Source organism: Idiotropiscis lumnitzeri, chromosome 17 (assembly GCF_059441095.1).
Source record: "Idiotropiscis lumnitzeri isolate Australia: NSW breed Sydney's pygmy pipehorse chromosome 17, RoL_Ilum_1.0, whole genome shotgun sequence".
Taxonomy (NCBI): domain Eukaryota; kingdom Metazoa; phylum Chordata; class Actinopteri; order Syngnathiformes; family Syngnathidae; genus Idiotropiscis; species Idiotropiscis lumnitzeri.
Window position 1 is genome coordinate 9,959,429 of NC_142407.1, and position 14,316 is coordinate 9,973,744.

The window sequence follows — 14,316 nt, forward strand, 5'->3', positions numbered from 1 at the left end:
TTATGATCTTAAATTATGTTATCATAATTTATGTAATCCCGTTATCTTTTATTTTTGTTTTATATAGCTAAAGATATTAAACATTTTATTTTCCATATATATATATTTAAATATATATATATAAATATAAATTATTTTATGTGTTTGTTCGCCTGAAACATATTAATGGTATTTCAACTCCTTACAATGGAGATAGTGGATTATGTGTAAATTGAGTTATGAGCCAACTGAGTCCTGATTTAAACTTGCAAATCACGGTAAAACGTCACACTTGAAAATAAAGAAGAAAGAAAGAAAAATTTTCCATTGTTACCTTTCCAAAAGCGAGCGACATTTTGCTGTGCGGGGACTCCCCACTGTGAGCTTTTCAGAATTTGCGGTCATGTGACCCCCATTGAACCGCCCTGTCCTCCTCTCCATTGGTTGCGACAAGAAGCCTCCGAAGCCTGCTTGTACCTTTTGCCAGTAGAAACGAGCAAAGGTAAGACAGCTTGCTCACCCTTTTCCAAATTGTTTTTTTTTTAAACTGACCTGTGCTTAGAGTTGGTGAGGCTGTGTTAGCAGTTAGTTTAGCATTTTTAGGGGAAGGCGGACAGTTTGCTTCCCCACATGGCTCCAGTGGGCAACCTTCCATCTTCATTTTTATTGTATGAAAGAAAGTATTTCATGCTGTATTCTATTCACGTATACTTGACTGCATTCAAATTGTGACTATCATACACGTCACGACATTCTAGCTTGCTCTATCAAAAAAGTGCGTTCACGAGGCCACTGATAATGCAAACTGAGGTAAAGAATCCTGAGCTGTGTTTTCAACTAAAATGATTTCAATAATATTCTTAGAGAAATTACTGATGACCGTTTTAGTATATGGAATGTAATCTCGAGCTGTTGCTTGTTTTAGATTTTTTTTTTAAAATGCGCGCATGAACCCCTGTGGCGACTGGTTGTGGGATTCTGACATTTAGCTATGCTAAAGTTTTATTAAGTGTCAAGAGGAGGCTGGCAGCCAGGCATGGATGTCCCCCCTCCGTGGCCAACGGCCGCTGCTGTGCTGTTAAAAGTAACGGCACTGCTCAAGGCAGCAATTAGCTTTGGACTTTTTTTTTTACGTTTCGTGTCGCGCTGCGTCGCTGCTTATAGAGGCTTTTGAAAAGCAACATGCGGACAAATTTTTTTTTTTAAAAAGTTTGAACCTCGGTTCTGTTGGGCCTTGGGAGGCGAGCCTTAAGCTTTTCTGGGCTGTGCTGACGTCTCAGTTAGAGAAACATAATCACTATAATAGTCATCGTCAAACTCCTACAATCGCAGCGTTTGATTAAAGGCTCATTTTTGCACTAAATGAGACGTTTGGACCCAGCAGAACCAGCCAGTACTCGTGTGTGTGCGTGTTCCGGTTGTGACATCAGCAGAACAGAAAGCAAGTTGCTGTTGTCTTTTTACGAAGCGCCTTACCGCCCAACAGGTGCCCGCTCCTCTCTGTAGTTGAGTCATTAAAGGCCCTTGTGCATGTTTATGTTTTGTGAGATAAGCCAACATTGACTTTGGGGAAGTCAAAATGAGAATAATTGTGTAGAATACACCAAGTCATTGTGTTCTATTATTGAGCTTTTGCTTCTTTTCCATCTTTGTCCTAAATGGTTGTAAGGGTGGCACGGTGGACGACTGGTTAGCACAATGGCCTCACAGCACAGAGGTCCAGGGTTTGATTGTGGTTCAGGCCTTCCTGTGTGGAGTTTGCAGCAGGTTCTCCCTGTGCCTGGGTTTCCGTTGGGTACTCTGGTTTATTCCCACATTCCAAAAACATGCATGGTAGGTTGACTGGACACCCTGAAATACCCTAAGAGTGAGTGTTCGTCTTTGCCCTTCAATGAGCTGGCAACCACTTCAGGGTGTACCCTGCCTACTTCCCGGAGACAGCTGGGATAGGCTCCGCGACCCTCGTGAGGAGAAGCGGTTCAAATAATGGTTGGTTGGATGCATATTGTCGTCAGTGACGCTGGCAGGGTGTGCGCGTGTCCGTTGTCCTTGTGGTGCTTTCACAAAGCTCTTTTTTTTTCTTTTCTGTTGTTTTCTCAAGCTGCGAGAAGCCACGCCCTCTGCTTCTGTCTCCGTTGGATGGTTCCGAGTGAGTCGTGCTCCGGTTCCCAAGATGCAGCATCAACAATAAGCCGCTGCCCCAACCGACGCCCTCCTCCCTCCGCGTGCACCATCACCGCGCCCAGGTGAAGAATGTGACGCAAGCCGGATGCTTTTTCACTGTTGGGACTTGTTGGGAAGCGGCCTTTTTTTGTTTTGCAAACAATCACGTTTGACACACGACCAAAAATAAATAAATAAATGTACATTCACCGACACCTGTAGTGCAGACACTGAATGTTAATGTTGTCTGATTTCATAAATATTTTCTGTTAAACTACTTACGTCAAATGAATTTCGTATTTACATTTACAAAAAATAACGCCGATGTCATGAGAATTTGAAGTTGTCACGTGTCGTGTTAGGAGACAGAAGTGGCACATGTAATCAAATATTGAGCTTTATATTTATATCATAAACCCTCTAATGACTATCAAATAGTTTTTTTTTATTGTTCTGATTCTTATTATGGGTGACTTGTGTTATCAGCTAAAACACACAATCAATATCAGTCGAGCGCTGATAGGATTGCAACGGCTCATTGATTAGATTAGGCTACTTCAAGAGCATCTCGGAAATTGCAAATTTTTGCATGTTTTCCTTCTGTTTTACTTTTTTTATGGTAAAATGACAAGCGATCCTATTTAATGGAAATGTGATGTACAATACTATAAATGAAATTAATGTCCGACCTGGACGAAAATCTTACACGTACTTCCTGTTTTCGTTGCACTTTATTCAAGCAGAACACAACAACCGTTTCTTTTTTATCAGAGACATTTTAGCGGCTTGTGCACATATCGTACATAATCGCACGAAAAAAAAATCCCCGCCTTTTACAAACACTTTGGACGAAACAAATCACGCACACGCACACACACAAACAAGCTTGTCAATCTTTTTTTTTCATTGAAATTGGAGCATTTCTTTTGAATTCCCCTAAAGACAGCAAGCAAGCATGAAGAAAGAGAAAACGGCAACTATTATACATGTTCAGTTTGAATATATTTACACGTGGTGTCTGTACAGCGTAATAAGTGTCCGAGTCACTTCTGGTGACGTCACGCGTGGTTGCGCAACGGCGGCTTGACGGGGTCAGCTGTTGTACTGGCAGGCGTTAAGGCCCGAGGGGGGGCTCTGCAGGCCCCCATAACCGAAAGTGGGGTGGTGCTGCTTGGACTTGAGTCTGAGCGTGGCCAGGCCCGGATTTTCCCGGTACACGCCATAGGGCGAACCGGCCGCCGCCGCCGCCGCCGCGGCATACGGGCAAGCCGGCGACGACATGCCGGCGGCGTTCAGGCCGGGCGGGTTGAGGTTGCCGATGTTGTTCAGGCTCGGTGGCGGGGGTGCGCCCATACTGGACATGGCGGCCGCTTGCACGCTCATGCTGGAGATGGGCGCCGGCGATGACGAGAACATGCTGGACACGGACTGCGACGTAAGCGGGCTCATGGAATTGAAGAAGGGGAAGTTCTTGGGGCCGTGCAGACTCTTGTTGGGCCAGTTGTTGTAGGTGTAGGCCGCCGCCGCCGCCGCCGGGTACATGTCGTCGTAGGGTTGCATGAGGCCGCTGAACTGCGGGAGGTAGGCGTTCTTGCACAGGTCCATCTGCTGGTTGCGCTCGCGCTTCCGCCACTTAGCGCGGCGGTTCTTGAACCACACCTGCAAGCAGCCACAGTGTCACTCACGCGCACAGCCGCAAGAAACTGATCCGCATGCCTGCCTTATTATTAGGGACACGTGCGCCCTTCAAAATGCGTACAAAGCTCCAAAATGGCTCATTGGGGCACTTTAATATATAGGTACACTTGCAAAGCCATGCTGCACTTGAGGCCTACTCTCCTACAAAATAGAAAATAAAAAATAAAATAAACGGATGTCCCAAAGTTTTTATAGTACGCACATGTGCCAATATATGTGCTAATTAAAAAAAATCAAACCACATGCACACCACCAAAAATCATTATGCGACCCTTAAAAAAATGCATGTTCCAAATGTGCTTTTCAATGTATTTGGTACTCCATTAATGCACGCGCTATAGCGCTGACTTCAATGTCATGAATTAAAACCGAAATGTCTAATTATGCATCCAATAAAATAATTTAAAAACATCATATTTTAAAACGTTCATTTCATTTTATCACGTACACCTGCAAACACACTGATCGGTTTCAAAATATGTAAGCCCGAACCTAAAATGAATTATTTATGCCAACTTCAAATTTTGCATGACTCCAAATGTCTTTGTCACTTGATTAGGTAAGTATATAGTATATATATATATATATAGAGTATAATATAATATAATACTTAAATAAATCATATATAATGATAATATTCAATTGCTTCTCGGTGTTGCTAATATTTTGGCTCTGCGTGCGGCCAAATCGACAAATTAAAAAATGACAGTAATCAACGTCCTCTAAATTGTCCAAGCTGACAAAATGTGCTCCCCTCAAAACGTCACCGATTGAAATGTGGAGGCGACAGTTCAACACAAATGACTTGCCTGCACATTAAGCCGCTCCTAAAACCGACTGCCAATCAATTCCAAATAGGATAAATTATTTTGCCTCACTTTGACGTTGTGTGATTGAAATGCAGCTGGGTACTTTTTGTAACCTTTTATTTTTCACTGCATATATAAATCAGCAAGCCAACGTGAGTGTGTGATCGCATCAAGCAATTCATTAGCGCGCCAAAACACAATTTATTTATAAGTCGTTTTTGTCTCTGCCTGAAAAAAAAATCAGTTTCAGGAAAGATTTTCTATTGGTATTTCTTTCAACTATGTTTGTAGGTCGTTTTCAAACTCGAAACACAATGCGTTTGTCCGGTCCAGCTGTTGTCAACTAAAAGGTGTTGTTGGGACTTTTGGGATTTAAAAAACGGCAAAAAGTTCATCTTGGATGACCTTGGATGATTCAATGAAACAATTAAGCGGAGGTCTGCTGCTTAAAATAGAAATGGAAAATATCGGCATTTGTCATTTTTGCGCAACCTGCTCGCCTTATGCCGACGTCATCAAAAACACACTCGACCCACCTTTCCACGTTTAAATACGCGGCCCAACTTGTACCTAATAAAGTGACCGCGCAGTGTTGGCACATAAGCACATTGCCTTTTGAATTTCTATCTCTGCACGCCTGTTTTTTTCCCATTCGTGTGCACGCAGGTGTGTGTGTGTGTATGTGTGTGCTAAAAAATATAAAAGCTTTTTTATTGTTTGGTGAGCGACTCGTGTCAAACGTTCGCTAATTCGAACAGCTGCAGGTAGGAATTTCATTTCGTAATATTATTGCCACTTAGAAAATAGTGCTGCCAAAAGTGCATTCAAATGACTTAGAGTAACTTTTTAAACTTTTTTTAATTATTATTTCTTTTTTAAAACGTCCACATCGAGACTGCAAAATATGTCAAGTTAATTCTATATTTCGCGAGTATTTGTTTTTGATAATTGCATTTGTTGGGTTAGGTGTGCTTTGGTTAGCGTTCCAAATTTTGTTGACTATACGCTTATCAATATTCCTGCCCTGACAGACGTCTTTGTGAACGTTTACCCACATTTGTACGCACCCTCCCCCCAAAAAATGTGACGTATTGCAATATCTTGTATACAATACATGTTGCGTGAAATCCTCTTCCAATAAAAGATTTCTCCCGAATGCAACATTTTCATTTCTTAATCGCACTTTTACGCACGGCCTTAACCCGACGATTAACTTTAGCAAAATATATTTTTTAAATCGACTAACAGGTTCAGGGTTAGCACGAATCCAGTTTTTGTACGTTCAGTAAATATTCATTCCAAAATTGTCATTTCAATGAAAACTTTTGTACAAATGCACCTGAAAGGGCACACGTGACAACATCCATACATTAAACTGTGCAATAAATGTTGGAGCGCACTTTTAGGCATGGCCTCAACGATTGTAGAGAAAAAGCACGTTTTTTTTAAATCTAGTCACAGCTTTAGGGTTAGCATGAATGCTGTTCCTGTATATTCAGTGAATATTCATCCTAAAACTTTCCCCTTCAAAGTGTCGTTTCAAAGCACACTTTTGTACAAATGCAACTAAAAGGAACGTTACGCAATTCCTCCCTCAAATAACACCCTTGACAATATTCTCCAGACCCCAAAAGCAGCAGCAGCTGCGTCAAAAAACTAAGTAGTAGTTCCCGTGTGTTGTGCACGAGTCGCTGCTGGTGTCGTGCGTGGCTCACGAGCGGCAAGTGAACTGACCCTGACTCTGGCCTCGGTGAGATTGGTCCACACGGCGATCTCCTCCCGTGTGCTCATGTCCGGGTAGCGGTTGCGCTGGAAGGTGGCCTCGAGCTCCTGCAGCTGCTGGCTGGTGAAGTGCGTGCGTTGCCGCCGCTGCTTTTTCTTCTTGGGGTCGTCAGCGCCCGTCAGCGGCTCGTCGCTGACGCCGACGACGCGCAGCTCGCCGCCGGCGCGCTCCTTCTCCGCTGCACGCCCGACAGCAAAAACAAACACACACACACGCACACACACACACACACACAAGCGTCACCTTCCCAAACGGCGTAAAATGCGCGTGCACGAAGGCGAATCCCGCTCAGTCGGCAACATCGACATGTTGCATTTGTTGTTGTTGCGCTTATCTTGCAACTGTCTCTTGGAGTCCTGACAAGAAGGCCTCCTTAAACGCGAGTGTTAACACATGCAAAGGTTAAGCCACCAATGCCTCCTCCCCAAAAAAAGAGTCAATTGTCCTCCTTAAATTGCAAATCAAAAGTTCAAATGTATAAGTTAGTGTAGAAGTATTTTCTAATAGGTGAGTCTTGCAAAGGTCAGTCCCATACTCAATTAGAAGAAATACAAAAATATGTATTCACTTAAAAAAATAATAAGTCGAGTTTTTAGCTGGAGAAAAAAATATATATTTATTTTTTAATGCTGTTTGTGGTTGTTTTGGAAAAAAATGTCTCCACGTTTTCTGTCGGGTCAACCTGCACGTGCAAAGCACTTCTTCTTCCCAGTTCAAGGATACTGTTCCGCACTCCTCTTTCCAATAATAAATGTCATTATAATTGCGTTGAAATATTCCATCGCAGGGAGTTTTGAACTAGATTTATTTTGTAGGTTGCTGTAGAAAACTAAACTCCCTAAAACGTCTAGTCATCTGACTGTTTTTTGTTACATGCATGAGTCAATTTATTCCTCACTGCTCTTAAGGATAAAAAGTTCATTTTCGTATCTTGTCAATAAAGTGTTTTTAATTAATTTCATTTTTACTGCAAAACCGACATTAAAACTACAATCACCGTCGTTTTGTGGGAGGAACTTCATAAATCGATTAATTTTTGCTCATGCAAGAATTTAACGCCACATCCAATTCATGTGCATTCATGTTTTGTAAATACTTGCGTTATTTCTTATTTTTAAGTTGGGTAGAAAATAAAAACCACATGTCCACTGAACGCCTCCTGCACTGTAAATCCGACAGATTATTTGCTCCGTCAAAATTTGTCATCAAACAGTGCAAATGTGTTATGAAGTCAAAGAAAGCATGTTTTTCAGCTTTTACGCACGACAAAAAAAACATCCAACATGAACCCCACCTCCTCTTGGATGGATATTTAAATATCCGTCATAACATTTTTCTCATTTTCGCAACGGTGCAAAACTGCATTTAAATGTCTTTCAAACACAATTCCCCAAAATGTTTTTTTTGTGAGACAGCCATCATGCAGCGCCATGCTAAATATTTAACCCCCCCCCCCAAAAATAATAAAATAAAATAAAAATAAAATAACAATATGACGAAATTTCTGGGCATATTTTTAACAAAACTCTGACATAAAACGTCTACACAGGAACAGTTTTGAATAATTTTTTTTATGTCGTCCGAAAAATGTCCCCAAAATTGTCATGTCACTATCATCTACTTTTTAAAAAATGTTTTTACGATTTGTAACAGGATAATTAGTATCACCGGTTTTAGTCAGTAGTCCTAAAAACGTGCCCAATGACATTGACAACTATTAGGCACGCAAAATGCCCCCCAACCGCACTCGTGTACCTGCCAACTCGGCGTCCGAAGACTCGCTGCTCGAGTGATCTAAAGTTCCCCCGCGAGCGCTCGTGTTGATATTGGAGCTTCTGGGCTGCAAGTGGAACGCGGGGCCCACGTCGCGTGACGCCCGGGGGGGAGGAGGAGGAGGAGGAAGAGGAGGTGGGTTCGGGTTGGCGTGGGTCCGAGTCGCTGCCGCCGCCGCTGCGGCTTCGGAGAGTCTCTCCAAATTCATTGCACCTTGGAGGAGATCACAAGCAAGGAGGGATGCAGACGAGTCAGTCCCGCGATGCAGATGCATGCGCCGCGCGTGGAGCCGACGAAGGGAGGCGCAGAAGAGTCCACGCCGAAGGGGACACGCGTGGCGACATGGGAGGGAAGAAGAAACCAAGGCCTCCACTAGAGTCCTAAAAAAAAACAACAAAAAGAAATGGGCGACTGGGAGCAGTTCTCGGTTCTCAGCAGCTCCGTCCACGCGAGTCGTGACCACAATGAAGGAGAAGAAGGTCGAGCTCCGTTTGCGTGGGACCCAATTCACGCTGCCCCGCCCACGCTTGAGCCTGCCCCGAGTGTGACGTCACCAGACTAGACCTAAAAGTGTGCAACGCGAAAATCAACTTTTTTTTTTTTAAGTGGCGGGGAACACAAACACTCCCACGCACAGTCTCGGAGAAAAATGTGAATTCACCCACAAAATCCACATGAAAAACGCTGTCATTCCTATGCAATGCGAGTTTTTTTAAGTTTAGTTAAGTGGAGGCATGTTTGTAATGTGTGCAGAGCAAGAGCGCAGCCACGCATGCAGCCACGCCACGCCACACAACACCGTTGTATATAAGCGTGTATGTGCTGAGCTGAGCAAACATTTGCCCTCCAAACGGGCCTGCCCGGTTGCTATTTCTCTTTTCAGTCGATATAGAAAACGCAACATATTAGCTGCGTGCGTGCACGAGCATGGGCGCGTGCGTGGGTGTTTGCCTGCGTGTGTTATCGCCTCCCCCGTTGACCTTATTGTCTAACAAGTAAACATTCAGCACCAATAAATGCCAGCAGGGTCAAGGCTGGATTTTCTCCCAATTTTATTCAGCCGTCCTTGAATGTGTCACTTGCCTCCTTTCCAAAAATTGTTAATTTTTGTATCAGAGTCATGCTAGCTCGTCTCAAAACATTTGTTCAGAATTTACACGGGGGTGCCCAAATGTCCTCATTGCAACACTTGCCTCACTGACCTTTTTGTTTATTTGAGGAAAAATCAGTTAATTGTTGGAATTTGTATCAATTCTATAATACATAGCCTTTATTTTAATGTTCATTTAAGTGTTATACGCTTTTATTTTTCACGTTTATATTTCAATGCCAAAGGTCCGGTTTTTACAAAAGCATCACTCGCCTCACTCATATAGTCATTATTTTTCGTAATAAAAAAAATCTAACCATCATTGACTGCAGCGCTTCCAATTATCTTGACGGGAAGATGAGCACAAAGTGTTTATTTTTTGACTCACCCTTACTCGTAATCTGGGCGCGCTTGAACGCAATGTTAACGTGTGCCAATCATGGCCCCAGTTGGAGAGTACATGTCCGATTTTATCCCACTGTACATGAATGCAGCCCCTTAGCCTCCCCTTGAATGACAACACGTGGTACTGTTGATGTATGAATTAGCATGTGACGTCAAGATTTCACGTCTGAGTGCCCAGTTTAATCGAGCGGTCTTTGAACGCAGCTCTTCAGATGTTATTTTTACAACTTTTTTTATGACTGTGTTGAACTCGTTGTGACCTGCTGTTTGTACAAGTAAATCTCCGGCTTGAGCTTGCATATATCCCGTTTTATTGAACGGTCACTGAATACATCATTTCCATGGCCGGTTGTCCGTTTGATAGACACTTTCCGTTTTGACCATTTTTATCGGGTCGTCTTTGAATGCATCGCTTCAGATGGGGTCTTTATTTTTTCTATACTACTTTTTTATGACTACCTTAACTATTTTTGTTACCTTCTGCTTTTTTTGTTTTGTTTCCCTCTCCCCGCGACACTCGTGGAGAGATGCGTTTCAGATAATGGATGGATGGATGGATGGATGGATATTTTTGCTCAAAGTTTGAATGGGGGAATTCCAGCTTTGACAAAGGATATATCCGATTTTATCGAACGGTCATTGACACAACATAGTCGTCAGACTCCCGTTTGCGTACAGTATTTTTTTCGGCTGACGTTGCAGTTGGCAATATGTAGGTCATTGAATGTACCGACTGACTGTTTTTTATAACATTGAACTCACCGTGACTTGTGGCTATAAAAAAGTAATTCCACCTTCGATGTTATGTATTTCAGAGTTTAATGAGCGGTCTATGAATGCAAGATTTGCACGTGGCTTCGTCGGTGAACGCACCAACGGCCATCTGTTGTTGCATAGCAACAAGAGGCCTGATTTATGAATGCTTTGTCTTTATACCAATATGAGCCAAACGTCCCTATAATTTCATCTCTCTTTTAGTCTGGTGTAGATTAGCAGTCGTAAATGTTTATACTTTACTAATGATGTGAAATTAGAAACTTTTTCTTGTAATACCCCACATTTCGTAATACAACTTGTCATGATTTTAAGAACGAATTCGGCCTACTGTGCTCGTGTATTTGAATATTAAATATTTGTACTGCAAGAGACAATTATTTTTGGGGCTAATTCTTGTTATAAAATGTTGTAGAGTATCACTGCACTTTTCCAAATATGCACGCCCTTCTTAGTTTGAATGTGATACACAACTTGTTCATTTTTACACAACAGCCTTTGAACGCACCAATATGACACTTCACTGCACTATTGCGGACTATTGCGTGTGCGCGTGCGTGCCGCTCGCGCATATGTCTCAGTTCAGCGTGCATCGACTGGGGTTGTCGTCGGCGCCACGACTCCTCTTGTAAGGGTTTTTTTAAAACGAGATCCCATGCAGTCGAACCAGAAAAGTCCCCCGAAGGACCTTCAACACACACAAAAAACAACCCTTGCTTTTCCGTTGCCCACGATTAAATTGTGAATTGTGCGAATCTGACACATATCATTTGATAATTCTTGAAGAAACGGTTTACAACATTTTAATCGTGTGCAACCGATAAACATGTTCGAATTAAGTAAATCCAACTGATTATTTTTTTAGGAATGCAGCACCAACAACAATCACTGCGTAAAAATGACGCAGCGGGTCTCAAAAGCGACAACCAGAGTGTTTTTTCCCCCTGAATATGTAGTTTTTATAATCTGCATTAATTGTTATAATAAGGCGCATCTGAACTCTGCAATTCAAAACGCTGCGTGAAACGTCACCAGCCACGCGTAAAGCGCAATTATTCACGGCTCAATCTACCGTAAACTTCCGATTTCAGGTTAGATTGAGCCTTTTTTTCCCCAACTTGGATGCACCCTAGCGCAACAGATGACGCCTTTTAGGGCTTCCACCTAATGACTCGCCTAATTAAGCCTCCTTGAGGGAATCCTACAGGGTTGACATGACTTGTTTCGCCTCCCGCGGTCATTGCAGGCAGTTAAATGGACGCTAATGTCAACAGTCAGGTTATTGCAGTCCTCGCACTTCGCGTGTGATGGATGGCTTCAAAAAGTCTTTGCATCCGCCACCGGCACCGGTGGGTTAAAGGTCGCCGCTGCGTACATTTTCCCTGCAGGCGCAGAAGTGCAAATAAGCGAAAAGGCCGCGTGCGCTTGTTGTTAAAAAAGAAAAAACTTCCAAACAGGGGCGAGAATCACTTCTTGGAAAGTGGAGCCCGCTTTGCGAGTAACAGGAGAAGGACACAGATGATTATTACCTTGGTGATAGTTTTTTGTTTCTTTTTTATCCAAACGACAACCTGACTGCGTTTTCGGTTGGTGAAAAGAAAAACTCTAACTGAGCGCAAAACGAAGGGGAAAATGACAAAAAACGTTGACTGTCTTTTCTATTTCAGTTAGTATTTGTTTGAATACTATGTTGGCGTTCCGACACATTTAAAAGCATACAATGAAATAAACGACGTTGTTTATGGGAAGATTATTCGATTATTTTTTTAATTGGAAGTTCGCATTGCGATCAAAATCCATATTTGTGCACGTACAAAATCATACTGGACATCTAGTTAGTTGCCTTCGTCGTTTCTCTTTTTTTGTTTCTGAAATAATTTTCTGAATTGAAACGCAAACTGAGCCAGCCAGTTTGTTGTCATTCAAAGTGTGACAAATGCGTTTTGATGAGAGTAGTGAAAAGAAAACTTTGGCTCGTCTTCTCGTCACATTTGCGCGCGTGTCAGCATCCCAATTGTCCTTCGAAAGCTGCTGACGAGGCGTGCAACTGCATCTCATTGAAATCGTCAAGAAAGCACTCATGTACCTGCGCCCACGCTTGGGATGACATTCACTTCCATAATCCAGTTGCTTGGAAAACAAAAAGAAAGAAAGAAAGAAGAAGAAAAACGCCTAGCAAACAAGGGAATAATACCAAAATCCGTCTGTTTAATTTCCCCCTTGGGTTTAAATTGAGTCTGCACAAATCGCGCCGAAATGTTAGAAAGATATTGTCAAAGGATCTTGTAGAGGGTATGAGATGATTTTTTTTGTTTAGAACAAAGAACAATAAATTGCCATAAATTCGCACGGTGTTTTGCACGAGTAAATAAATACTGTATTTTCATTGTCAGACTACAGACAAGCACGCATACGCATGAGAGTTTTAGTCCGTGTCAAAGATTTTTTTATGTTTAATAGGTTCCACTCTACCGCCCTTGGGACGCCCCGAACCGCCAATAATGAAATATACATTAAAATATATAAAATATTTAATCCTGATTAAAATGGAGGCTAAAAAGTGCGTGTTAATATGTTTGGTCCTTACCGGTTGCGTGCCTCCCAGCAGAAGAGTCCCCCACCCACACACACACACACACACACACACAAAAAATTAATAATAATCAAAAGAAGTATTTGGAAGCTCAGCCTTCCCCCATGCGCGTCAAATCCACTCGCTGGTGCGTTCACGTGCTTCGACTTGTTTGCTTTGGAGCGTGTGCGGCGGCTGGTTGCTTTTCTTGGGGCTGCGCGCACTCGCCGTGCAGTGACGTCACAGCCCCCCCCCTCCATACACATCCCGGAGCCCCATTCACTCCATCATCATCCTTTCCTCATCGAGATTTTCTCCACATTCATTCAATGGAATCATTTCCCCTTGCTTTTCTTAGACGAGGAATTCTAAGGACAAGCAACTTTGAAAATGGTCTTGCATGCAAGGTTGTGATTTATTTGTGTTCATTTTCCAGCTTTTAATCACCATCATCTTTAATTCTGCAACGTTTTCGTATACTGAGCACAATTAAATTTTTTCCCATACAAGTGAGCCCAATCATTTGTTTTGCATTATAATGTACAGTCTGGGTTTATTCCCTACCATCATAAAAACAACAAAAAGCATAACCAGAAATAGTGCAACAATAATTGATAACAATCTTATCAATGAATTTGTGACAAAAATTGTGGATTACGCCTAACTGACATACAGTAAGTGACCATCTCCCGGTATTTGCCATTGTTTCCAAATTTATTATAATAATATAATAGACTAAATTATTTTCAAAATATTTCCCTCACGGATAATTTATTAAATAATAATCCCATTTAGGTTAAATCAGCCATTCTTGGAAGAAACAAAGAAAGTCGTTGTGGTAAACAAGCACTCATCAGCAGTGTGAATAAATACAGGAAATTAATCCTGTTAGGCATGAAGACCTCACTCAAGGATCCAAGTCTCCTCTTGGAAATTTATTTTAAAAAAAAGTTCACTTTTCAAGTAACATTTTGGTTCGAGACCTGAAAAGAAAAATGTCAGCAAATTTTTTGATTCATTAAAATGACCAAAAATAAGGGTTCCCTATTGGTCAGTCCAGGCTGAGTGCGCTGTTTGCTAAGGAAAGCGTGTACGCGTGTGTGCGTGCGTGTGTGCGTGCGTGTGTGTGTGTTGAATTTTGTTGTGGGCAGTGATGTTGCGATATGGTAACAAATGGCAACAGGAGAGTCTCTTATCCGAGAGGAGAATGTGGGCTGTTGTGAATATTAGTGTAAGCAACTCTGAAATCCACGTCATATTAAACGCATAG

The 14,316-nt window shown here is 42.2% G+C and overlaps 1 protein-coding gene across 1 annotated transcript; it reads right to left on the reverse strand.

Moving 5' to 3' along the window:
- Positions 1 to 2,854: 2,854 nt before the first annotated feature.
- Positions 2,855 to 13,202, reverse strand: pitx1 (paired-like homeodomain 1). Its single transcript, XM_088279232.1, has 4 exons — positions 13,062 to 13,202; positions 8,188 to 8,585; positions 6,384 to 6,610; positions 2,855 to 3,801 (listed from the first exon to the last, which is right to left on the reverse strand). Exons 2-4 carry the CDS (start codon positions 8,477 to 8,479, stop codon positions 3,235 to 3,237), a joined length of 1,086 nt encoding a protein of 361 aa, XP_088135358.1. The 5' UTR covers positions 8,480 to 8,585; positions 13,062 to 13,202; the 3' UTR covers positions 2,855 to 3,234.
- Between the last annotated feature and the right edge of the window lie 1,114 nt (positions 13,203 to 14,316).

Coding starts and splice junctions, on each gene's coding strand:
- pitx1 (XM_088279232.1), bottom strand. CDS start 8,479: ATGCATCTGCATCGCGGGACTGACTCGTCTGCATCCCTCCTTGCTTGT. Junction 6,611..8,187: donor TTCGGACGCCGAGTTGGCAG/GTACACGAGTGC, acceptor TCGGGCGTGCAG/CGGAGAAGGAGCGCGCCGGC. Junction 3,802..6,383: donor TCACCGAGGCCAGAGTCAGG/GTCAGTTCACTT, acceptor GGCTGCTTGCAG/GTGTGGTTCAAGAACCGCCG.